We start from the raw sequence: 25,539 nt of genomic DNA, 5'->3' as shown, positions 1-25,539 counted from the left end.
CTTTGGCTTTTACCACTAGAGACTTGGTTTTCATTTTTAATTGGTTTTATTGTTTCTTTTTAGCATTTTCATGCATTATCTTTTTATTTTTTTTAATGGATGTGTTTTAGCTTGTAGCAATGTACAACACTGTGTTTCAGCTGTTTTAAGCACTTTATAAATAAAGATGGGATGGAATGGAATGGTACAACCCAACTGAAGTGCAGTATATCTAATTATCTTATTTTAGGGTTAAATGCTCATTCCATTGACAGATAATCTTGTTTACCTTTAGTTCCCCTTTTGTAATGGGAAAATAGTTTTGAACGCTGTCAGGATTCCTCACACACTGAATATACACAACAGAACCACCTTATCAGAAGTACACATCAATGTGGACTTTGCCAAAAAGCAATTCCCACAACCCATTGCTGCATGTGACGCGTTGAGCCACAAGGTGAAAATTATAAATATACAAGTTATAAATCAACATATTTTAGTTTTAAGCATAAAAAGACATGTACTCTACATTTAAAACCAAATCTCCTCCTTAAACAAAGGACTGATCACCAATTTCTGTCTTTTAAAGTTAAAATTGTAGATCTTTTTATTTAGAAGGTTCACTTTTTTTTTTTACTGTGACAGATAAAATTAATTTTAACCTTCTCTGGCCAATCCTCTCAAATTTCAGTTCCTGCACTTTATTCCCCTCAAAACGATTGCCTGTTGCAATTTTAATAAATTTTAGCAGTAAAGATTGCAAAAACAGTGACAGTCCTGTAATTTTGGTCTGGCAGTTACAACACAAAGGCACAAGTCAATGATCTAACGAGGAGTGTCCTAATTATCAAATTTTGGACACTTGTAACGTGCACACTCGAACCCTTCTGTGATAATCAATCATGTAAACATTTCAGAGAGAGGAATATGGTGGAGTGTGAGGATGGGGACAGGGCCAGATACTGCTGCAAGACAGGAGGAGGAGAACAAAATGTTTTAACCTTGATAATTGCAATCACTGAAGATCGAACGAGGGCGGGCGATCTTCAGACTGAGGATCACTGTGAACACTGGGGGTGTGCGGTGCTGCAATCTCGATGGCGGAGAAACGCTGCAAGGGAGCGGAAGTGGCAAGTCCAGATTTGAGTTAACTTCTGCTTTAAACCAAAAGAGTTGAACAGGGCAGAAACATGGTTTAGTTTGACAGATGTGAAAGACTTTTATGCCTTTCCGGCTTAAACACACCCGTCCAAATCCTGACCAATCACAAAAAAGAAAAAAGGTCTGTCCAGATGTGCAGCAGCAGCCCATTAACCTCCAGAGAATAAACTTTAAAACTAGGCCAGTCGGTTGTGCTTTAACGGTGATTTACTGGATTTCATCGCAAAGTTTCAGCCTTGTTTTTTTTTATTTTACAGTGAAAGTTTTTATTTCTAACTTGTGTTGACATTCAGACAACGAGAGATGGCAACAGATGCATCGGTCCCCCATTCAGGGACTTTACAGACATGAAAAAAAAAAAAATGTATACAGAAATGTAGATTAAAAATAAATGAAATAGCATCTCAGGTTTTCCAACAGTTGATAGATCAGACGTGGCCAAAAATAAAAGTCTTTAGACCCGACCTGAACGTGGGTCTGAGGAACTACATTTCTTTCTCTACGTTTCAACAGGAGCATCATGAGGCCATTATTACGGTGCTGAATCCTCCCTAAATAAGAACAAGCAGTGAGAAATCACAGAGCAGGAGTCCAAGAACAAAATAAGTTCAATCACAGCGGGACCGAAAGCAAGTTTCTCGCTTCATGAAGAGCATGTAGCAGCCTTTATGATGTACATCTTTTTGCAACAATCGGCTAAAATTCTGGCCATCTGCATGCCTTGGCACTTCATTTTTTTTTTAGCTTTTTTACATGATTTATACACTTTGTACTTTCATCCATTTTTTTAAGAAGTTTTTTAGACTCCTCTGTGATAGATCACAGACAAATACCCAGTTTTGTAGCCATTTATTTCCACACTGTAATGAAAATACATTGATTTAATGAATTAACCTTTAACACTGGAATGTTAGGCATTCAGATTAACGATGATAAAGTTTATCAACAGGAACTGCTCACGTGTTTCATTATGAGACTTAAACAATTACACTTAATCACCTGTTTGAGCGCTCATGTTGGGCTTGAAATGACTTACGTCACTGAAATCTTGTCCAGAGGGTTGACTTGTTAAAGGCTTCTCATCTATATGAGTGCACATGTGAAGAGTTAATTTACTGCTGCGAGAGAAAAACTGACCACAGATTTCACACGGGAAGCGTTTCTCAGCTGTGTGAGTTTTCATGTGAGTAACTAGATTATTTTTTTGAATAAAACTTTTCCTACAGATCTGACATGAATAAGGCCTCTCACCTGTGTGGGTTCTCATATGGTGTTTTAAATTACTTCTGTCACTGAAACTTTTTCCACACATCTGACAGGAGAAAGGTTTCTCACCTGTGTGGATTCTTGTGTGCGTAATTAAGTTTTCTTTTTGGATGAAACCTTTTCCACAAACCTGACAATCAAAAGGTTTCTCACCTGTGTGAGTTCTTGCATGACGGGATAAATGAATCTTCCGACTGAAAGCTTTCCCGCAGGTCTGACATGAGAAAGGTTTCTCGCCGGTATGCATTGTCATGTGAGAGACCAACAAATCATTGCGAGAGAAATGTTTACCACATATTTTACATGGAAGGCGTTTCCCAGCTGAGTGAATTTTCATGTGAGTAATTAAGTTATTCTTTTGATTAAAATTTTTCCCACACGTCTGACATGGGAAAGGCTTCTCACCTGTATGAGTTCTCATGTGGTGTTTTAAATTACTTCTGTTACTAAAATTTTTTTTGCATACCTGACATTGGAAAGGTTTCTCACCCGTATGGGTTCTTGTGTGAGTGACTAAATTCTCTTTTTGAATGAAACCTTTTCCACAGATCTGACAATCAAAAGGTTTCTCACCTGTGTGGGTTCTGGCATGACGAGTTAAATACATTTTGCGACTGAAACCTTTTCCACATGTCTGACATGGGAACGGTTTCTCATTTGTATGAGTTGTCATGTGAACAGTCAACTGACCTCTTTGAATGAAACGCTTTCCACAGGTCTTGCATGAGAAGCGTTTCTCACCTGTGTGAGTTCTTATGTGATCATATAAATAACATGGATTGAAACTTTTACCACAGATTTTACAAAAAGCTCGTTTCTCAACTTTGTTTCTCTTCAGTTTGGTTTCCTCGCTATTATTTTGTTTCAACACTTCTTCTATCAATCCTGAGTCTTTATCAAGGTTCTCTTTCTGGTTTAGGTTCTCAGCTTCAGGAGCGTTCTGAGAGGGGAGCTGGTCTTCACCAGGTTCTGGTTCTCCATGGTCTCCTTCCTTCATCATTAGCGTATCAGTCTGCTGATTCAGAACAAGCAGCTCTTCAACCTGACTGATTGCAGTTTCACACTGTTCCTCTTTTATCTGCAGAAGTTCTGGTTCCTCCACTTTAATGTTCACCTGCAGGAATTCGGGTTCTTCTTGTTCCTTCATCACCTGCCGAGGTTCTGGTCTCTCTTGGTCCAAACTACAGTTTGTCTCTTCGTTACAAGGCTGCTGGCTCGCCTGGATCTCCTTCTCCTTACAGCCATAATGATGTGGAAGATCTGGACAAATAAAAGTCTTGTTAATGTGATTATTATAAGAAAAGGTCACTTTAGTTATTTTTTCATCTTTCTGTGTCAGCAAGTGAAACGGTTTTAAGTGCACTGCATTTTAGCTCCGAGTCGTCTACCTGACATTCAATGAGCTCGAGTCCAGATGAAATTTTTTTGCTTCAAAAATTTTGCAAAGCAGTGCAAACAGCTCAGTTTCTGAAACTGTTTCTGCACATAAAAAAAATAATATGCACATATGCCCATCAAATCCTGCAGACCAGAGATATTTGCACCAGTTATGCTGTCAAAGATTTGGTTTATTATATTAACTTTATTATTTTATATGTTGGGATGCACCAACATCAAAATTTGGGCATTGTCGATATCCAATATTAATATTAATCTACCTTCAAAATAATTTTATTTTGCAGAAACAATTGGAAATGTAATTAGCAGAACTTAAATGTGTAATTCAAAAAGACGTCAAGTGTTGAAAATGCTTTGCCATATTTTGTAATAAGACACACTTAAAATCCTTAAATCTTCTCAAAAATGTATGGTGCGCGTTATACGTAATTAAAGTTGAGCTTACTGACCAATTTTATGTGGTACAACGTTCTCAAAAATCTGTTAAAATGTGTAAATACGACTTTGGTTAGCAACAAAGCAGCTCCGCTCTATGGATATTCAGAGCATTACGGTACACTGTGTCACTACCTGATAGGACCCCTGAGCTGTCTACAAGATTGCCTGACTGTAATGTCTAAACTAGAAGAGGCCCCCACATACTCGGGCGTACTTCTATCCGCTGAGGTACGTACTAAAGGCGTACTCTGCGCATACAGGTACGTGTCACACTATGAACTTCTCAGAGGCAAGAAGTCTTCACATCAAACTGGTTTATATGTGACACTGAGCTGCTCCAAGCAGGCGTTCTCCAGGACGCAGCACCACATTCCCTCTGGGTTCTCACTGACGGGTCAGGGTCCTCACCAAGGGTTGCCTTTGAATTCAGTATTGGTGTGTTCTTCGTCTAACACTAGGTCATTAAGCAATAGCATAAAGTGCTCAGGGCTGCACTTAAAATATATGTTTTGCCTTTTTTTAATGATCAATATGCTCTTTTTATATACATTTTCAAGCCCTACTTAAGACTACTTTTTTTGATAAAGGGGATAAAATTGATAGATTTTTAAGCTCATATACTCCTCCAAGCGGCAGACTTTTTTTTGCCTTCCTGCACACAACCTGGCCCACTGATCAAAACTCCAGGCTTGCTTCAGAAGAATTAATCCAAAACAAATAAACTTAGAAACAGCTTCTTTCCGAGAGCTGTGAAGGCGATCGCCCCCTGATGGGAGACTGCTGTCCAACACGTTAAAAAAATCACCCCACTGTTACTAACCCGTCATCACGTTAATGTTATTGCCTATTGGTGCAATATTATCTCAGAATAACCAAATGCACATCTCTGTCAATGAAGCCTCAAATCGTTGCACAAAAGCACCTTATTACCTCATTTATCTGTTATATGTGACTCATAAAGGACAATTAGTTCATACAACCTTTTAAATCTTCATCTTTTTATTTATTTATTATCTTTTGAATGCTATAATGGGGGGAAAACACTGTAACCCTCGTCCATTGCCTGTTTGGTTGTCTCGTATGTGTACATTTCTATGTGTACTACTAGCTGGAGTGGCCAAAATTATTTTTTTTATTTGGTGCAGCTGTTTGTGATGACCTTGTTTCTTATGTCAGAGTAGACGTCCCACCAGTGATAGGAGGAATTGCTGCCATCAGGACTCCCCCACATGGTTTGGTGGGACCTCAGGAGCCTCAAATTTAAGGTTCATCTCAGTCAGACGCACAAGAAAAGCAGAGTTTGATCATAAACTACAGATTCGCTGGTACCGCCCAGTGGGACCATATTTATGGGTTTATTTTTATCACACATCACATCTATAATTCTGACAGAGTTTAGCGTTTTGCTTTCTAACCCACAGTTTTAGAAACTGAATTAGCTGCTAAATATATATTTCTAGTTACTTTACTAATGATGCTTTTTATTCTGTTTCCATTAAGAAGAAAAAAAACTGTTTTCCTGATTTCTGCTCAGTTTTTGGTCATAAAGCTTCAGGAATAAAAAGCCGGAGCTGCAAACTGGCTCCAGCGACACTTTCCTGAAACCTCCCCCCAGTAGAAGCCCACCGGTACCGCTGCTGGAGCCAACCTGCTGGCTGTAAGCTGAGCCGGGGCCTCCAGGTGAGGTCCAGCAGTCTGCGCTGACGGTCCATCTCCTCCTCGAAGCGGACGATGGTTCTTTCCAGCTGGGAGCAGATTTCCTCCGCAGCAGCAGTTAGTCTCTCTCTGATAAACTCTCTCAGAGGCTCCACGGAACACATTGTTGCTGCGCAGACTCACACACTCACACACACACCGACCACACACAAGCTAACCATGCTAACGCTGCTAGCACCGGAAGTCACCTTCTTCTTCTTCTGTTACTGGCGACTTGCAGCCAGAGGGAGCATTAGCGCCCCCTGCTGTATCTTAACTACTTCTCCTCACCTTTAATCCAGGTTGTAGAAAATAAAAGATGTTAAAGCGCCATATTTCCAGAGTTATTTTAAAATAGTTGACATGTCCATTAGTTTAACTCCTTCTTGTTTCTTAGAGCCAGTCTTTGAGTATTTAGTTCATTCAAACAGCGTTTGTCACAGTTTCCAGATGGATGTTTTCCAATAAGGTGCAGAGATGCTTTTAACTTAGTGTGAGCGAGTTTATTCTGCTAAATAGACACTGATCTCTCCTGCTCTCCCCCACTTTCTGCTGGATCTCATACAAATGTCTTCCTTTCTGTCCGTTATCCCATAAACTCTGCCACTGCATCTTCATTTTGTTCTGAACAGATTAGCGGACCAGAACTAGAACAGAATACATCATCATATCCGTGTGGAGGTAAAAATTCACAACAGCAACACACCGTTTAAAAACGGTAACTGCTGTACCGATGTGAGCCACAATGTGTTAGTATTACTCATAGCTCCTTTAAATACATAAAACACACTGTAAGAAATAAAATTAATTTGTAATTAACAAATTGTTAAACACTTACTGAATCATCCCATGTGCTTCGCTGTTCTAATAGTTCTGCCACCTGCTGACAGTCCAGACTCGTTTATTATAAAATGAGATCCACACTTAGCCAGGACTAGCCAGGTTAGCACCAGGAAGGTTATTCTCTCCCATTAATCAGTGTGGATTTGATCAGTTCAACAACAAGCTGGATATTATGTGCCATTGATTATAAGTCTGATAAAAATACAAGCTGGAGCTGGAGTGAAGAGGGACTGAGACGGATCCTGATCAGAGCCCCTTAAACAAAACAGGAGATTTTAGTGGCCTGGATGATAGACGGGACAGTTTAGTTTTATATTTGACCGCGAGGAAGTGATAGCAGGACATAATGTTGAAAGTCAGGATGGATTCTATCAATTATTTATATACCAGGGTTAAAATCTCCTTCCAATTATTAAATTATCTCAGTTTCCCCACAGGTGGAGTCTGAGGAGTAATTTCCACTTAAAATTATACACCCGCTCTAAATAAAGTGTAAAGTCAAACTTTTGGCATCTGTGTGAAGGTAGGTCATTAAATAATATTTCCCCTTTGTCTGAATTATAGGTGATAAAATAAACAAATTAAAACATGTTTTGATAATACAGGAGACTTTATAGATCCACATCTTGAATATAACTGCAGCAAATCTGGACTGAATCAGCTGAAGCGTATTTCCTCCACAAAGGTTTTAGTGGGCAGTGTGCCAGGCGGACAATTTAGCCAAATGTGTTTTTCACCTCATGAAAAGGGAAGCAGGTTAAATAAAAGTGCTGATTTCTATTGTAGGACTTTTGGTCCTGAGGTTTGCTCTGGGTAACGTACCTTTGGGCACAGCGTATCAATTAAACGCAGAGAAATGGGCTAGTTGGACTAGTTAGTCTAGACTTGGGACGTAACGACTCGGTGCAGCTCTGCTGTCTGGGACGTTCCTGGCCCAAAACGGTCGTCCGCATGGACAAGTTGGACCAACAGGTCCCGTTTCCATCCTTTAGGGACCGGGTGGATCTGCAGGACCTGAAGCACGCAGACGTCTTTGATTCTGAAGGAAGTTCTGCGAATAAAAACGTCTTAAAATAGATGCTTTGCAGCTCCCAGTGACACCAAGGCAGACCGAAGCATTTCCTGAAGCCAAACACTGAAATGATCGAGTCAGAATAATCACAACTCTGTTTAAAGCTGCCTTCTGAAACATCAGCTTCTCTGCACGCCGACTTTCAGAGAACAAATAAAGTGTGGAGGTTTTTATTTCCTAGCCAATAAGCCTTTGTTTTCTTCCTGATGAGCCCGTGCAGCATCGTTGTGATGTCAGAGCGCCCGCCGTCAGCAGGACTTCCTGAGCCGATGCTGAGCTCGGTTCTTCCTGATTCACTCGGCCAGACGACGGAGGAACATTTGCAGCTGAAGCTTTTCTAATTTCTAGTTTCACGTCTTTCCACATGTGGCTGCGCAGAATTCAACAGTTCTTCACAAAGGAGAACGTTTCACCGGTTCTAGTAGAACCAGAACCATTCATACACAAGACAACTCAGAGGTTAGGAGACAGGCTTAATTACATTTTATTAAAAGACTAAATAATAATAAGAGTCAAACAAACAGTTCACAACTACAGGTTAAAGTTTTACGGCGCCTTTCAAACAGTGGAACAAGTTCTGCTCATCCTGAGAACCAGAAGAACCTAAAGAGCAACTATGAGAAAAGTTTAAAGGAATCAAACCTGATGGGTCTGCAGAGAGGAACGATTCGGATCAACTAGAACTAAAAGAGTCCAACAGCGGCTCCGTCCTCAGGTTGGGTCCCGCCTCAGAACCTGGACCAACAAGCCCGGATCCAGGAGGAATTTCTGGACCTGCACTAGAAATAAGTGAAACGTTCCTAAAATGAACATATTTGTCCTTGATTTGAGCGGATAAATAAGATGATTTTCCAATGGAATAAGATTTTTACACCTAAAATAAGAACAAATCATCTCCATCATCTTATCTCAAGTGCAGGATGTCTAATTATCTGATTTTAGGGTAAAATACTCGTCCCACTGACAGATAATCTTATTTATCTGCTTAAATCAAGGATAAATACACTAACTTTAAGAACATTTTACTAACTTTTAGATCCGTTTTGCAGTGTGGAAGTTCTGGCTGAGGAGTAAAAGTGTTAAAGTTCTGGCAGGTCCGGTGGCACCATCACATTAAACCACAGGGCTGAAAACAGATGTAAAAAACTACTAAAACTAAATAAAACACGTGTTTCCTCCCGGTTTGCGTCGTCCTGGTTTTAAATGTTTTTTCTCCAGAGCGAAACCTCCGATGGTCCAGAAGGTCCAGTTGGTTCACAGAACCGAGACGCGCTCAGATCCGGGTTAGCAGGAGGACATATTTAGGTCATTTTTATATATTATATACAGAAAGCTGTTGCTGAGGCTCCAGAACAGCAGACTGACAGGAATTCACTGACATGTTAGTAAAACAGGGAATCTGCAAGGGAAGAGCATCAGCAATACCTTCAACCCTTCCTCTGTCTGCAGGAACTCTGGGTATTCAACAGGAACGCCGTCACCTGGGCACAGGTGCTCTGACTGATCCCTGCTGGACATGGACTTCATCTCCAGACTCATTACCACCTCAGAGACAGCCTCACTCAGAGCCTCGTCACTTCTCTGTCTTCCATCTCCTGCAGAAACCAGAGCAAAGCTGAAGGCGCTGATGTCTGCCACGCTCCATCGTGTCTTCGTTAGCTCCTCCCACCGCTTGCAGGAAGCGGCGCTCTACATCGGCTCCTTGGCCCCGCCGCAGCCGGGCAGCGCCGCGTTCCTCCTGTGGATCCTCATGTGCGCCGTCAGGTTGCTCTTCCTCTGGAAATGTTTGCCGCAGGTCAGACAGGGGAAGGGCTTCTCCCCGGTGTGCGTCCGCATGTGCACGTTCAGATTGCCTCTCTGGCAGAAGCTCTTGCCGCAGATCTGGCAGGGGAAGGGTTTCTCTCCGGTGTGGATCCTCATGTGGACGATCAGGCTGAAGTGTTTGCGGAAGCTGCGGCCGCAGCTCAGGCAGGTGAAGGGGTTCCCGCCCACATGGAGCCGCAGGTGTTTGGTGAGGCTGGCCTTCTGGGTGAAAGCTTTGCTGCACATCTTACAGGAAAACACACCCGGCTTCAGCTGAGCTTTGTCCTCCTTCCTGGACTTGCTGCTCCTCCAACATCTGCCCGCTTGTTCCTGCTCTTCATCGCGGCTCGACTCATCCAGACTGCTTCCCTCCTGGTCTTCGTCGTCGGCTTCCAGGCAGGTTTCAGACGGGGCCGGTTCCTCGTCGGGTTCCTCGTCGGGTTCCTCGTCGGGTTCCTCGTCGGGTTCCCCGTCGGGTTCCCCGTCGGGTTCTGGGTTACTGTCGTCTCTCTCCTCATAGGCGGGACTCACCATGAAGGCGTCGGCCTCCTGTTTCAGGTGCAGCTGCTCCTCGTCCTGAATCGTGTAGTCGTCCTCCGGCTCCTCTTTAATCTGCACAGACTCCAGTTCCTCGTGCGGGGGTTCTGGTTCTGGTTCTGGCTCGTCCGTCCCAGAGAGACTCTCCTGGTTGGAGAGCAGCTGCTCGACGACGACTCCCTTCTTATTACCCAGGAAACGTTGCTGGAAGTCTGGAGAGGATCAGAGACAGAAGAGGAGAGACGTCTGGGTCAGAAACATCAGACGTGGTCACAGGTTCTATTTCCACCACGACCCACCGGGGGTCTGAGAAGACGGAGCAGAAACACGAGGAGACCCAGGGGTACTTTCTATGTGAGAGGCCCATAAACAGCCTCATCTGTTGCCACATGTTTGCTGCAAAGTCTGATGAGCCAAACTTGACTGCACAGAACTAAGGATTCACACCTGCAGCGTTTAGTCTGCTGTAAACGGACCAGAGCCGCACTTCATGCTGTCATTGCTCAACAAAACACAGAGTGACTTCATTTATTCCATTAATACATTGATAATAAACGCCACGAAGAGCCGTTTCTTAATCAATATTCCACATAATTAATATTCTGCATTTCCTGAAGAAATCCGCCCAGATTATGATCCGCTGCTGGTTTTAATGGTGAATACAGAAACAGACGCAGCGTCAGAGCTACAGGAGACTTTTATTCTAAGCTTCAGGACACATTTGGGTCGTTTTGGGTCAGAACCTTTCGCTGTTTTTAGCATAAACGGAACCTGCAGGCTACCCATGATGCTGATGGACCCGCCGGGGAGACGCGATGAAACCTTTACCTCTTTTAACTCTTCAGGGTTTTTCTCTTTTTCTCCCGTACAGCCTGAGCCCTAAGCCCCGGTTCCCGGACCTACCTGCGGGGTTCTGGTGGGTTCGGGCTCTCCAGGTGAGGTCCAGCAGTCTGCGCTGACGGTCCATCTCCTCCTCGAAGCGGACGATGGTTCTTTCCAGCTGGGAGCAGATTTCCTCCGCAGCAGCAGTTAGTCTCTCTCTGATAAACTCTCTCAGAGGCTCCACGGAACACATTGTTGCTGCGCAGACTCACACACTCACACACACACCGACCACACAGGCTAACGATGCTAACGCTGCTAGCACCGGAAGTCACCGACGCAGCTGCTTCCGGTTTGAACAGCGGTCAGAAAGGTGGATCCGAGTTAACTTCCGCCCCCTACCGGAGGGAGGTGATAAAATATCAACGCAATAAGCAGAATTACGTCGGTATTCTTTGATTTTATTAGCAAACAGTGTTGTGCAGATTGGAAACTGAAGATAAAATAACTTTGAAATGTGTTTCATTTTAAATATATTGATTATGAAATATTATAACGATGGATGTCAGCAAAGTAAAAATAATCAGTTGTAAACATAACACAAATCTACATTTCAAAATAACATATACATATTATATATGTTGTAATTAAGGACGGTAATGGTAAGGATAAATATGATTATGCCTTAAAAAAACTAAAAACCGTTTAGAAAACATAATGTAAATATTTAGACTATTTTTTGCCTTATTTAAACAGGTAAACCCTCATTGAGAGTAAAATCTCTTTTTAGGAGAAGTAGAATTTAAAATTCTCCTTCTAACGTATAAAGCCCTTAATAATCAAGCTCCATCATATATCAGAGCTCTGATTACCCTGTATGTTCCTAACAGAGCACTTCGCTCTCAGACTGCAGGTCTGCTGGTGGTTCCTAGAGTCTCTAAAAGTAGAATGGGAGGCAGATCCTTTAGCTATCAGGCTCCTCTCCTGTGGAACCAACTCCCAGTTTTGGTCCGTGAGGCAGACACCCCGTCTACTTTTAAGACTAATCTTAAAACTTTCCTTTGTGACAAAGCTTCTAGTCAGAGTGGCTCATGTTACCCTGAGCTACCTCTATAGTTATGCTGCTATAGGCTTAGGCTGCTGGAGGACATCAGGATCTATTTCTCTCTCTGCTGAGTTCTCCTACTGCTCTCCAATCTGCATTGTTTGTTGTTATTTCAGCTTTTAACTTTTTGTTCTCTGTCATTTTTCTCTTCATAGAAGGTACACCTGGTCTGGTGTTCTGTTAGCTGTGACATCATCAGGGGAGGCAGATCATCCACTATTACCATCTAACATAGAAAGTACTCCTGGGTCAATGTGAGCTTCTGTGCTTTCTGTGTCTCTGCTCTGTCTTCTCTAACATAGAAAGTACTCCTGGGTCAATGTGAGCTTCTGTGCTTTCTGTGTCTCTGCTCTGTCTTCTCTAACATAGAAAGTACTCCTGGGTCAATGTGAGCTTCTGTGCTTTCTGTGTCTCTGCTCTGTCTTCTCTAACATAGAAAGTACTCCTGGGTCAATGTGAGCTTCTGTGCTTTCTGTGTCTCTGCTCTGTCTTCTCTAAGCCCCAGTGGGTGGAGGCAGATGAGCGTTCACACTGAGCCTGGTTCTGGTTCTGCTGGAGGTTCTCCTCCCTGTTAAAGGGGAGTTTTCCTCTCCACTGTGGCTTCATGCATGCTCAGTATGAGGGATTGCTGCAAAGCCATCAACAATGCAGACGACTGTCCACTGTGGCTCTACGCTCTTTCAGGAGGAGTGAATGCTGCTTGGAGAGACTTGATGCAACCTGCTGGGTTTCCTTAGAGAGGAAACTTTCTCACCAACCTGGAGGATCTGATGGAAGCTGACTTTGGAAAGAACCTTGATGTGATGTGTTGTTAATTGGAGCTATATGAATAAAATTTAATTGAATTGGGTCCGCTTGGAGCACAAACATGAAAAATCTGCTTGGAGAAAAACTTCAGACTCAGCCTTCGGCGTAATTACGGATTTAGAGGCGTAATCCCAGGAGAGGTTATATCTGGTCAACAAAGTTAATAAATATAAAAATCTACAGGAGCAGAACAGAGGGGAAAATGTCAGCAACTGGATCGTGCATAAAGCCGCAGCATAACAAACACCGCATGTTTGAAATGCTGCAGCAGAGGGGAAGGATGCATGACCACAGAGACGCTGGATGCAATCAGCCATGGTGAGAAATGATGTTATTGTTTGATAATAAGTAAACTGTAGAATTATGATAATCAGGGATTTCATTGGCTGGATGTGAATCTGGTTAATCAAGTCACGCCTTTATAGTCAACTGTGATATTTTCATTTTTTTTTTCATTTATGTTGTCGAACCTACCTTTAAACCAACCTGTTTTCCCCTTTTTTAACCGTCAATTGTAAAAACAGCAGAGGTTTTTCATTTATTAAAAAACAGTTCTGTGAATCCTGAGCCTCTGGATGGATGATGCGACGGCGCCGTTACAGCGACGTGTTCAGTGACTCTGACACTTCCAGAAGTTCCTCCACCGTGTTTGTGGCTTTAATTCATTATTAAATCATTATTTTTTTCCATTGTCAATTCAAGACTGTTCACTATTTTCTTTCCCCTCAGCCTGTTCTCTGTAGACAACTTCCAAACGTGCATCTTACAAATAAACTTACTTTCTACTAGAATTATTTATAATTATAGCTGCACGGTCACAGTAAGCCGCCAGATAAAGACTTTTAAACTTAGTAAGGGTTCATGCAGGCACAAAAGAGCATTTCTAATTTTAATTTCTTCACAGTTTTGGAAAAAATAAAAAGTAAATAATTAGAAAAGTTTTTATATTTTTAAATCAAAGTAAAATCCGGTAAGCTGTGCAGACGCCACTGAATCATCTCCCGTGTAAGAAGACTAGATTTATTTTTGTGTTCAGTATTTCTAGAGCCGATGTTTTTATTAACGATTATTCCCGATAAATAACAATGAATTAACTACAGATGAGTAAACCGCGCCGAGAAGCGATTTATTTCACTAACAACACATTTTACCACTACTTTTAGTACTTTCTGTGAAAACATTCATCTTCGTCTTATTGCAGTTTTGATACGGAAACTTTTTCCATTTCTAACAAGGTTCTTGTTGTCAGTTCCTTTTGGACTTGTTCTGATGATTGGGACTGAAATGCTTCACATGAACATTACTCTGACAAACTGAAGGTTCTACGACCAGAGACCACAGCTGATACCCCCCCCCCCCTCACAAATGACCTGCAGCGTTCTGAGGTTCCCAAACAGAACCACGGTTCTCACAGCGGAACCTTTTTTTCTACAGAAACACCTTCAGGAAGCAAAGAGGCGGGAAGAGCTGGCTGGTCGCCGGTTTAATGGAGTTTCATCTCCTGATGTTGGTTCTCACCTTCTGCAGGGTTCTGACGGGAGAGCTGGACCCTCTCTGGTTCTGGTTCTGGTTCTGGTTCTGGTTCCCAGCCTTCTTCTTCCTTACAACCAGAGTTCTCCATGAAGGCCCCGGTCTGCTGTTCTCCTCCCTGACTGACGCTCAGCTCAGCGTGTTCTTCTTTTAACTGAAGAGATTCTGGTTCCTCCTTTATCCTCCAGGGTTCTAGTACCTCCTGCTCCTCCTCCATCCTCACAGGTTCTGGTTCCTCTGCGATGAAGGGCAGAACCGCCTCCTTCCACAATCACTGCTGTGGGAGATCTGCACAGACAGAGGAGAACGCTCATTATTTGGTGAGAAAGCAAACTTTAACCGCTTTCTGCACCTAAAGATGGTCTGTGGAACAACATCAGAACTTCTAGAAGCTATGGGCCTGGAGGAGATGCTCGTGGTTCTGCTGCGCTCCAAAGAGCTAGAACTGACCGTCCACAACCTGAAGGTCCAGTTTGACCAGAACTTCCTGCTGTTCAGAGGCAGAACTTACGGCCAGTTCACCGTTCTGGTTCTGGTTCTACGTCAGTTCGGTCATGTTTCCAGATTTCAGTCAGCTCAGTGGAATAAAGCAATCTGGTGACTGAGCTGCATCCAGGAACACAGAATCAGAAACATGAACAATAAACTCTGATTTCTGCTCAGTTTTTGGTCATAAAGCTTCAGGAATAAAAAGCCGGAGCTGCAAACTGGCTCCAGCGACACTTTCCTGAAACCTCCCCCCAGTAGAAGCCCACCGGTACCGCTGCTGGAGCCAACCTGCTGGCTGTAAGCTGAGCCGGGGCCTCCAGGTGAGGTCCAGCAGTCTGCGCTGACGGTCCATCTCCTCCTCGAAGCGGACGATGGTTCTTTCCAGCTGGGAGCAGATTTCCTCCGCAGCAGCAGTTAGTCTCTCTCTGATAAACTCTCTCAGAGGCTCCACGGAACACATTGTTGCTGCGCAGACTCACACACTCACACACACACCGACCACACAGACATTACACAGAGTAGACCCGCATAGACTGCGCGGTGCACAAATTACGGCCGCCATCTTGGAGCGGTCAACCTGCAGGTTTAAGCTGAACAGAGGATGATGGCTCAGCACTGTGCGCCGTAATTTTGTCTGAATCGACGGACTGTTGACATCAGGGCTCAAGGGATAACTTTTCACAATTAAGATGCACAGATATTTTTGATTAAAATGTAATTTTTCTGTATTTTTGTCCAACAAAATTCAAGCTTGCTGTAGGAGCATTTTGTCCGTTTTAGAATTTAGATTATTTATTTCATTTTTTTATTTGCTTATTTGTTGAATAAATATTTTTGTTTAAATGCAATTGTTGAGAAGACAATTATTTATTAGTAATTTGTTTAATTAGTTAATTGATTTTGTTTGGGTCTTGGGTGTGTCACACATAGACTTTAGGTAGCTCGGGATGAACATGGTGGTCATGTTTTTTATTTTTTACCAGTCCTGCAGTTCTCAGGAACCAACAGTCAGTCACTATTAGTCAATCAATGAGTGAGCAGGTGAAGCAATCACCAAAGCAGGAACCAGAGCAGCAGAGGCAGCAAGGGGTGGTTTCAAGTTTGTACCATGTTGTCTGCCTGCAGAGACCTGGAATAAACCATCACAGAACTGCATTTTGACAATTTAAAGTTTTCAGCAAAAAAGAAACTGTGGAGATTAGTTCAATATTCAGTGAGTAATAGTTAATTAAAATTTATTCTGCAGTCGTGCACAAATGGGGTCTTTATGGAAGAGTGTCAACAAGAAAGCCGTTGTTGAAAGAAAACCACCAGAAATCATGTTGGAGACACAGCAAACATGAGGAAGGAGGTGCTCTGGTCAGACGAGACCAAAACTGAACTTTTTGGCCAAAATGCAAAACTCTATGTGTGGAGGAGAACTACCACATCACTCTGAACACACCATCCCCACTGTCAGACATGGTGGTGGCAGCATCATGCTGTGGGGGGGGGGCTTCTCCTCAGCAGGGGCAGGGAAGATGGATGGAGTCAAATACAGGAAGATGGCCTTGTCAAAGTCCAGACCTAAACCCAATCCAGAATCTGTGGCAAGATCTGAAAACTGCTGTTAACAAACATTCTCCATCCAACCTGACTGAGCTGTTTAGAAGACAAGAACAGGTAAAACTTTCAGTCACTAGACGAGCAACGCTGGCAGAGAGGAACCATAGAAGACTTGCAGCAAAAGGTGGTTCCACAAAGTATTCACTCAGGGGGGCTGAAAACTTTTGCACAATGGCTTTTTCAGTTTTGTATTTGTAAAAATAATAAAGAAAAAAATCATTTTCTCTCTTATTTAGATCATTTATCCTTCCTGCTGTTTTTTAGTAAGTATCCAATCTAATAAATTCTTTAATCAGCGGCTTCCTCTCATGCCTGTTACGGTACTCTGTCCTGTTGTACCAGTACCTTTGAGTGTTATTTAATTTAATTTAATATTTGATTAGTTTTTTGTTTTTCATGTGAAGCCCATTGAATCAATGCATGATTACTGAACAAAAAAATGTGCCTTCACTCAGGAAAACGCTTTACAGGAAGTTTTACTGGAAACACATTTTAAAAATCCACCTCAGTTACACATTTCTTTAGTCTGAGGATATTTTAATAACTGTGCAGTGTTTGGTCTTATGTTGTAAAATTGCCCTTACTCTACAGTGATTTATTTCATTCACATTTTTAGCTTATTGTGTGACTCTTCCATTATCTCTCCACTTTGCTGCTGCTACACCTGAATTTCCCCACAGTGGGACAATAAAGGATACTTCTGTTCCATTTTATTCTAAAATACAACTAAACCTCCACAGTTTGGAGTCATGAGAAATGTTGAAAACACTAAAGTTAAACGTATTTAAACATATTTTCAAAGCAGTTCATCTAAAAACGACTCGGCTCTAAAAACAAACATTTCAGTTCGAATCACCTTCAGCTGCAGGATAAAAAAATTCAACAAATCAATTAAAAAGCGTTTTATTTGTGTTTTTTTTACAGAGATCTGAACAGCTTAGCACACAATATGAGCCATTATTAATACATTAGATTTCTTACTTACAGAGAAACAGTGAATAAATGAATAACAAAGGATAATGGTGACCGGTCTTTATAATATAAGATCATGCCAACTGCAACAACTGACAGAATATTTAATAAACAAAATTAGAGCAGGAGGTTTATTTCATGCATTTAAATAAAGCAGCAGCTTTAATATAGAAGGTTCAACATTTACTGCTGTTCATGATTACCAGAGGAAATAGGTTGGATTTGGTTATATTCAACAGTGACACATAGTGTATGACAGACAACAGCGTGCCGTTTCCTTAATGGTCCGTTGCTGCTGTGAAACTCCACTGAATTCTTACTTCCAAAGGACAGGTATATAATGTTATGTTCTGTTCTAGTTCTGGTCCGCTTCTCTTCCTAACTTTCATCTTTGCAGGCTGCTGCTCTAAAACATAAAATACCAAATACCCAGACAAATCAAATTAACTAAGAGAAGACGTTCTTAAGTATTCTGATTACTTGGAAGTCAAAACGGTGACACGGTTAAACAGTCTCACCTGTGTGAGTTTTCATGTGGGCGATTAAATAAAGGTTCTTGGTAAAACCCTTTCCACAAGTCTGACATGAGAAAGGCTTCTCACCTGTGTGAGTTCTCATGTGACGAGTTAATTGACATTTTACCGCAAAGCTTTTTCCACAGGTCAGACATGAATAAGGTTTCTCCCCGGTGTGAATCCTCATGTGGAACTTCAGATTACCCTTTAAACTGCACCGTTTCCCGCAGATCTGGCAGGAGTAAGGCTTCTCCCCTGTGTGAGTTCTTATGTGCTGAGTCAAACTACTCTTCATAATGAAACTTAGACCACAAGTCAAACATGAAAATGGCTTTTCACCCGTGTGAGTTCTTATGTGTGTGAGCAAGGCACTTTTCTGATTGAAACTCTTTCCACAGGTCTGACACATGAACGGTTTCTCTCCTGTATGTTTTCTCAAGTGAACTGTGAGACCTGGTTTCTGGGTGAAACTCTGTCCACAGATCTGGCATGAGAACGGTTTCTCACCTGTATGGCTTCTAACATGGCTAATCAAAGTACCTCTTGTACTAAAACTCTTCCCACAGGTTTTACATGTGTAAGGCTTCTCTCCCGTGTGAGTTCTCACATGAGTGGTTAACTGACTCCTGCTAGCAAAGTTTTTACTACAAATTTCACATGGAAACGGCTTCTCGCCAGTGTGAGTTCTCATGTGGAGAGTTAAATTCATCCTGTGAATGAAACTTTTTCCACAGGTCTGACATGAGAAAGGCTTCTCGCCGCTGTGAATTTTCATGTGGTTTTTCAAATGACTGTTTAGAATGAACCTTTTTCCACAGGTAGAACATTTAAAAGGCTTCTCCCCTGTGTGAGCTCTCATGTGGGCAATTAAGTACTTCTGAGTGAAAGTCTTCCCACATATTTTGCAAGATGACAGATTATAATTCATGTCACGCTTTTTGTGCCTTTTTAGTTTAGTTTTGCCAGTCCCCTTACTTTGCGCCAACTCTTCATCTATGCTTGACCCTGAGTCTTCATCAGTGCTTTCTTCCTGGTTCTGGTACTCGACGTCAGCAGAACTCTGGTCCATGTTTGGCTCTGGTTCTTTCAACTCTTCATCGTCAGAAATAGGACTTATCAAGAAGGTATCGGTCTCCTGCTTGAGGTCCGTGTTTGGTTCCAGTTCCGTGGGTTGGTCCTGCTCAGAAACAGGACTCACCTTAAAGGTATGAGACTCCTCTTTGGGTACAAGCGGTTCTGTGTCTTGAGTGATGCAGAGTTCATCATGTTCCTCTTTAATCTGCCCAGATTCTATTTCCTCCAGATCAGAACCTGGGGTCCCTTCCTGGTTGCAGAGCTGCTGGTCAGTCTGAACCTCCTCATGTTTCCAGATATAAGGCTTTGGGGGGTCTGTAAAGAAAACAGGAAACTCATTGTTGTTATTAAGAATTAATCAACTCTTAAATTGCCAAGAAACCACAAAGTCCTGTCTCTACAAACGAGAAGGGAGACCACATCTGCTATGATTAATTAAATGGCTCCTTTATTCATACATTAGGCATCTTTTGTAGCTTCCAAAAGATGTCTAATGTATGCTCACAGGCTGTCTTTCAATCATTTGATAATATACTAAAAAGTTATCCATCCAAAAAAAAATAATATCAATATGAAATCAAACATGTCTTGTCGTTTAATATTCAATTATTTCAAGATAATTTGTTTTATTTTATTTATCTACATTTATTAAATTGTATACGTTTATTTTTCATTTATTTATGTACATTTGTGTATTTATATTTATTAAATTATTTATATTTTTATTTATTTATTTTATAATGGTGTTTTGTTTTGTAACATAATTTGTAAAGCCACTTTAAGTATTTCCTGGACATTTATATGTGTACTTTTATTTCACACTCCTTTAATTATTTCTGTTTCCTGTATTAAAATGAAGGGGCGGAGTTTTCTCAGCTGTCTCTGTCTAGTCAGCTTCAACTCTAGTTGCTGCAACGCTAACTGACTGGGAAGCCATGGGGCACGACGTTGTTCTATAACCGCTGCGGTTCAGATGAGGTTTGAGGACAAACAACCCGATGTAAGAAACTTTTACAGACTGGTTAAAAGTTGGTATCCTGACAGGAGTCTGTGCAAACTGTTCAGTTAGCGTGACGGCTAATTGCTAGGCTAATGAGCAGAACCAACAGCTCACCATTGCTTCTGCTCATTAGCCTAGCAATTAGCCGTCACGCTAAAGCCAACGTTTAACCAGTCTGTAAAAAGTTTATGACATTGGGTTGGTTGTCCTTAAACGTCACCTGAACTGCTGCTGTTATACAACTACATCCTGCACCATAACTCCGCCCCCTCATTTGAATAAAAGAACCTGAAATTTATTTAATTTAAAAATTACAATATACAAAACAAAGATAGAGCAAATTCTACATGTATCTTACATCAACTTAACATCGGCTCAGAATAAGCCAGATAATGTCACTTTGAAACTTTGAAGCCAAAATCATAAAATCATCAAGTGTATCAGATATAAAGAGCAGGAATAATTGAACATAACTAAATATAATTAGGCAAAGGGCATTCTCATATGAGGTTAAAATGTTTCAACAGTGAATATAATTGTATTGCTTGTTTCATTTTAACCATCTCAGAGATCTATCCATCCATTTTCTGACCCGCTTAATCGCCCTCGTGGGGGGGGGGGGGGGTGCTGGTGTCTATGACCAGCGTTCACTGGGTGAGAGGCGGTTCACCTGGACAGGTAACCAGTCTGTCGCAGGGCAACACAGAGACAGACAACCATTCACACACACTCACACCTAAGGACAAATTTTAGAGAGACCAATTAACCTAACAGTCATGTTTTTGGACTGTGGGAGGAAGCCAGAGTACCCGGAGAGAACCCACGCATGCACAGGGAGAACATGCAGACTCCATGCAGAAAGACCCAGAGTTGGATTTGAACCCAGAACCTTCTTGCTGCAAGGTAACAGCGCTACCCACTGCGGTAAAATAAAAGTCCTGTAAATACTTAATAGCTTTACAAAATAAAGTGTCATAAAATAATGCACCATTATAAAATAAATAAGTAAATAAATCCATATAAATACATAAAGAAAAAAAATGATATAAATACAAAAAGAACATTTTTAAAAATACTTAAATGTATTAATCTTGAATTTATTAAATATTAAATGACAAAACAAGCTAAAAAATAATTAATCATTCTTTTCATTGTTTGATTTCATGTTGATATGACTTTTTTGAATGGATAACTTTTTATTATATTATCAATAACAGCGTTTATTTAATTATGAATAAAACGGCTTTCCATTCTCTGACTCTGAGGTTGGAAAGCCTCCACACCAGCACCCTAATCAGTTTCTTCCTTCACTGATCCAGGTTTGGACTCTGTGTAACTCACTCAACGGGACGGCTCCAGAACCAGAACCAGAACCAGACTGACCCGAGCATGGAAACGTCATCAGCACGCTTCCTGTCATTTTTATACCAATAACGGTTACGGTAAGGATTTAGATTTAATGAGCAACAATATAAAATCTACATAGTAAGAGTTAACGCCACAGCAGCGTCCTGGTCATGAAAACGAATCCCTAGAAGGCCATTACCGTCCGGACCGGGTGTTCCTTTAGAACAGTAAAGGTCCGTTTGGTTTGGTGATCCACCGGCTGAACTAAGACACACAGGAACGTCTGCTCAGGCCCTCACTGACTGGGAGCGGCCATTTTGTATTCTACACCCAGCAGCTTCCTGCTACTGAAAACCCCAAACTGAGCCTGAAGTCACCGCAGTGAGACACCAGGCCTGCTGAGGCTTTGCAGGCCCCACATGGAGGAGGAACCACCAACTGGGACCCTGTGGAACCGGCCCTGACCTTAGACCTGTGCTCCAGCTGAACCAGGAAGCGTCCTGCATCTAGAGCAACCATCAGCGCTCTGAGATTTACTCCATGCCTGCAGCTCAGCAGCTGTCTGAACACAGCGAGCTCTAACTCATCATTTCTGACCTACTTTACACGATCCTGCTGCGATCAGAAGCTCTTTCACAGCGACACCTGCAGTTACCGCCTCTGGCCTGCAGGGGGCTCTGTGCGCACCGCGTCTCGGTAGATTAACGTTTCTGCGCAGATTTCGTGACGCTTCGTCTCACGGCCCCCGGTAGAAGCCCACCGGTACCGCTGCTGGAGCCAACCTGCTGGCTGTAAGCTGAGCCGGGGCCTCCAGGTGAGGTCCAGCAGTCTGCGCTGACGGTCCATCTCCTCCTCGAAGCGGACGATGGTTCTTTCCAGCTGGGAGCAGATTTCCTCCGCAGCAGCAGTTAGTCTCTCTCTGATAAACTCTCTCAGAGGCTCCACGGAACACATTGTTGCTGCGCAGACTCACACACTCACACACACACCGACCACACACAAGCTAACCATGCTAACGCTGCTAGCACCGGAAGTCACATTCTTCTTCTTCTGTTACTGGCGACTTGCAGCCAGAGGGAGCATTAGCGCCCCCTGCTGTATCTTAACTACTTCTCCTCACCTTTAATCCAGGTTGTTGTAGAAAATAAAAGATGTTAAAGCGCCATATTTCCAGAGTTATTTTGAAATAGTTGACATGTCCATTAGTTTAACTCCTTCTTGTTTCTTAGAGCCAGTCTTTGAGTATTTAGTTCATTCAAACAGCGTTTGTCACAGTTTCCAGATGGATGTTTTCCAATAAGGTGCAGAGATGCTTTTAACTTAGTGTGAGCGAGTTTATTCTGCTAAATAGACACTGATCTCTCCTGCTCTCCCCCACTTTCTGCTGGATCTCATACAAATGTCTTCCTTTCTGTCCGTTATCCCATAAACTCTGCCACTGCATCTTCATTTTGTTCTGAACAGATGATTTGATCTCTGCTTTGCTAACTTGTACCTGGGAACTCTGCCCGATCATTTTCCAACCCATTCTTTGCTAAATTATCTGCCATCTCATTCCGTCAGTCCTCATACGATTTACTCTGGAAAGATAACCAAGTTTCAAACATTTTGTCCTTCCTACATTTTTAAGACTAGACAGAGCTGCATTTGAATCTGAACAAATGAGCATTTCCATGGGTTTGACTTCCTCTATCCATTGTAATGTAAACAAGATTGCCATCATTTCTGCTGCATATACTGATAAATGATCAGTTAATCTTTTAACCACCTTTACATTCAGTGATTTTAGAGATTTTCCGTTCTCTGGCTCTTTAGACCCATCAGTAAATAAACGGACATAATATCCATGTCTCTCATGCAGCTTAGTGTTCACATTCATAAATGTTTTTAGTTGGACCAAAGCTTTTTAAGCAGACAAAGATAAACTGTAGGCTGAGGTAATAACTACAGCTGGGAATAAAACATTTGGACTAACAGCCCAATCAGAGTTCTAGCTCCTTTGTAATATACATAATTACACAGCTAAATACCTCACTTTTAATTTAGCTGCTTTCCCAACTTTAATTCAAAATCCTTTTTGTAGGGTGTGTCCTTTTGACTTGTCAGTTATCCCAATAATTAGCCCTCAACTGTTTCCTTCTTAAAATAAATAGTGTTTCACCAACTTCCACCTGAAGAGCTGCTGTTGGGGTTGACTTTACTGCTCCACAGCATACTTTGAATTTTAACCTTTTTAAAGATGAACTAGCCGCTGATCCACAAACAAAACATATTCTAGAACTGATCTGATTAATGCAATATAGATATTTCTTAATGCCACTCGATCAGCTCCCCAATCACTACCTGTTAAGAATCTCATAGTATTTAATACTTTCTTACACTTATCTTTCATCTTATTAAAATGATTTTTTTCCATGTAAGCAATATTTCAAACCACAACCCCAATAATCTAAAGGTTTTCACTCTTTCTAACCGCTGATTGTACAACTCTAAACATCTTTGATCGTCTTTCTTGTAAAAAAGATGATTTGGGATTTCTCGCTATATTTCAGAGACAAATCTTCAACCTCATCAACAGCTTCCTGAACTTTCTTCACAACAAATTCCATAATCCTCCCTCCTTTCCAAATTGCCCCTTCATCAAAAAGCGATTTTCCAATATCAGGATTTACCTTACTATAAAGATAATTTATCATGATTGAAAACAGTACTGGACTTATAACGCTCTCCTGCCATTTTCAACTAAAAATGTATCTGAAATAAAGTTTCCTACACAAACCTGAAAGTACCTACCAAATAATAATTAATCCAATTATCCATTGTTCCACCAATACTCATTTTATCTTAGTTTATTACCAAACCTTCCTCCCACATTATATCGTACACTTTTTCTTTATCAAAGAAAACTGCAATGGTGAAAACAGTTCATTTTTTGCTAAGTAATATGTTTTCTTCTCCGTAATCATTTTCTCCATGGTTTAACCCACATGTGAAGTTAAAATTATTGGTCTATAGTTATCTGGATTCGTTGAACCGTTCCCAGGTTTCTTAATCAGGAAAATAATTGCTTCTGTCCACCCTACTGGAAGCTTATCTTTCCCCCAAACCTTGTTAAATAACTTCAGTACTTTACCCAATGCAGAAGCCTTTAAATGTTCTATCATAGTATAACTTATGTTGTCTTTTCCAGGAGCCCTCATCAGTGCAGACATGATAATGGCCTCATCTAGCGTTTCTTTTTTCCAGCACCTTCGGATATCTATCTAATATTTGCTGTCTTCTGATTTTTCATTCTGTTGTCAAATTATATGAACAGTGAATCTTAAAGTTCTTTACCAACATTTCTGCCTTTTCCTTATTCTCCAAAGCTATTTTCCCTTTCTTCAACACTGAAAAGTTCCTATCTTGCCTAATTCCCCTCATTCTTTTGGTCATTCCCCAAACTTTATCCAATGGTGTAGTTCTTCCAAAACTTTAACAGAATTTTCTCCAATATATCTTTTTTGCCCTTTTGAATACCTTCCTGACTAGTGCTCGAGTCCTTTTATAATCTAATAAGTTTGACATTGAATGATTTCAATTCTTATGTAATTTTTGATTTATCCTTTTCATTAAATGGTAACTGTCCTTTTCATTGTGATTCAGCACACAGCCTTTTGCATTTATTTTATTAAGTAAACGTTATTAGAATGAAAACTGAAACCAGTGAGCAGGTGGAGTTCAGACCAGAAAAACCACCGATAACTGAGTGAAGAAGAAGAAAATAATTCAAGACTCTTAAATAAAATCTTAAGAGAAGCTGCTTAGAGAGGATTCAGGGCTGAATAATGACTTCTAATCATTTTTGTAAATATCAGCAATAATCACATAATATATATTTATTTACCCATCTTTTGTTTTTATTAGATGTGAAGATGGGTTATAAATAATTATTACCACAAATCTTAGTAAAACGTATGACATTTAACAACAAACACAAAAACGATTATTAGAACTATAAATATAACATTTGTCAGCTTATACATATTCAATACAACCAGTCCCTTGCTGGAGGTTCTCCTCCCTGTTAAAGGGGAGTTTT

General features: G+C 41.3%; 3 protein-coding genes across 12 annotated transcripts; all 3 read right to left on the bottom strand.

Moving 5' to 3' along the window:
* Positions 1 to 1,022: 1,022 nt before the first annotated feature.
* On the bottom strand, positions 1,023 to 6,187 carry LOC105924506 (zinc finger protein OZF). 4 transcript variants are annotated; one of them, XM_036131912.1, is made up of 3 exons: positions 5,891 to 6,176; positions 3,370 to 3,666; positions 1,023 to 1,090 (listed from the first exon to the last, which is right to left on the bottom strand). In XM_036131912.1, exons 1-3 carry the CDS (start codon positions 6,060 to 6,062, stop codon positions 1,038 to 1,040), a joined length of 522 nt encoding a protein of 173 aa, XP_035987805.1. In that variant the 5' UTR covers positions 6,063 to 6,176; the 3' UTR covers positions 1,023 to 1,037. The 4 variants fall into 4 exon arrangements, with proteins under 4 accessions (XP_035987805.1, XP_035987803.1, XP_035987804.1 ...); XM_036131910.1 differs by lacking the exon at positions 1,023 to 1,090 and having other exon boundaries at positions 1,364 to 3,666; positions 5,869 to 6,014; XM_036131911.1 differs by lacking the exon at positions 1,023 to 1,090 and having other exon boundaries at positions 1,364 to 3,666; positions 5,875 to 6,014.
* Positions 6,188 to 8,312: 2,125 nt separating this feature from the next.
* On the bottom strand, positions 8,313 to 15,444 carry LOC105933407 (zinc finger protein 12). Of its 7 annotated transcripts, none has more exons than XM_036131961.1 (4): positions 15,234 to 15,444; positions 14,445 to 14,744; positions 10,124 to 10,404; positions 8,313 to 10,087 (listed from the first exon to the last, which is right to left on the bottom strand). In XM_036131961.1, the coding sequence occupies exons 2-4, from the start codon at positions 14,671 to 14,673 to the stop codon at positions 9,542 to 9,544; spliced, it is 1,056 nt and encodes a 351-aa protein (XP_035987854.1). In that variant the 5' UTR covers positions 14,674 to 14,744; positions 15,234 to 15,444; the 3' UTR covers positions 8,313 to 9,541. The 7 variants fall into 7 exon arrangements, with proteins under 7 accessions (XP_035987854.1, XP_035987857.1, XP_035987855.1 ...); XM_036131964.1 differs by having other exon boundaries at positions 8,313 to 10,075; XM_036131962.1 differs by having other exon boundaries at positions 8,313 to 10,099; positions 10,136 to 10,404.
* Positions 15,445 to 17,454: 2,010 nt separating this feature from the next.
* Positions 17,455 to 22,503, bottom strand: LOC105933329 (gastrula zinc finger protein XlCGF57.1). The gene is made up of 2 exons (XM_012872813.3): positions 22,241 to 22,503; positions 17,455 to 19,426 (listed from the first exon to the last, which is right to left on the bottom strand). The coding sequence occupies exons 1-2, from the start codon at positions 22,410 to 22,412 to the stop codon at positions 18,027 to 18,029; spliced, it is 1,572 nt and encodes a 523-aa protein (XP_012728267.2). The 5' UTR covers positions 22,413 to 22,503; the 3' UTR covers positions 17,455 to 18,026.
* Positions 22,504 to 25,539: the final 3,036 nt, after the last annotated feature.

Source organism: Fundulus heteroclitus, unplaced genomic scaffold (assembly GCF_011125445.2).
Source record: "Fundulus heteroclitus isolate FHET01 unplaced genomic scaffold, MU-UCD_Fhet_4.1 scaffold_46, whole genome shotgun sequence".
Lineage (NCBI taxonomy): Eukaryota > Metazoa > Chordata > Actinopteri > Cyprinodontiformes > Fundulidae > Fundulus > Fundulus heteroclitus.
Note: the sequence above shows the minus strand (reverse complement) of the source record. Positions and strands in the feature narration are given on the sequence as shown.

Coding starts and splice junctions, on each gene's coding strand:
- LOC105924506 (XM_036131909.1), bottom strand. CDS start 6,062: ATGTGTTCCGTGGAGCCTCTGAGAGAGTTTATCAGAGAGAGACTAACT. Junction 3,667..5,890: donor GCTCAGCTTACAGCCAGCAG/GTTGGCTCCAGC, acceptor TTATTTGTCCAG/ATCTTCCACATCATTATGGC.
- LOC105933407 (XM_036131961.1), bottom strand. CDS start 14,673: ATGGAGGAGGAGCAGGAGGTACTAGAACCCTGGAGGATAAAGGAGGAA. Junction 10,405..14,444: donor CCGTCAGAACCCTGCAGAAG/GTGAGAACCAAC, acceptor GATCCTCTCCAG/ACTTCCAGCAACGTTTCCTG. Junction 10,088..10,123: donor CCGACGGGGAACCCGACGGG/GAACCCGACGAG, acceptor GAACCCGACGAG/GAACCCGACGAGGAACCGGC.
- LOC105933329 (XM_012872813.3), bottom strand. CDS start 22,412: ATGTGTTCCGTGGAGCCTCTGAGAGAGTTTATCAGAGAGAGACTAACT. Junction 19,427..22,240: donor GCTCAGCTTACAGCCAGCAG/GTTGGCTCCAGC, acceptor TTTTCTTTACAG/ACCCCCCAAAGCCTTATATC.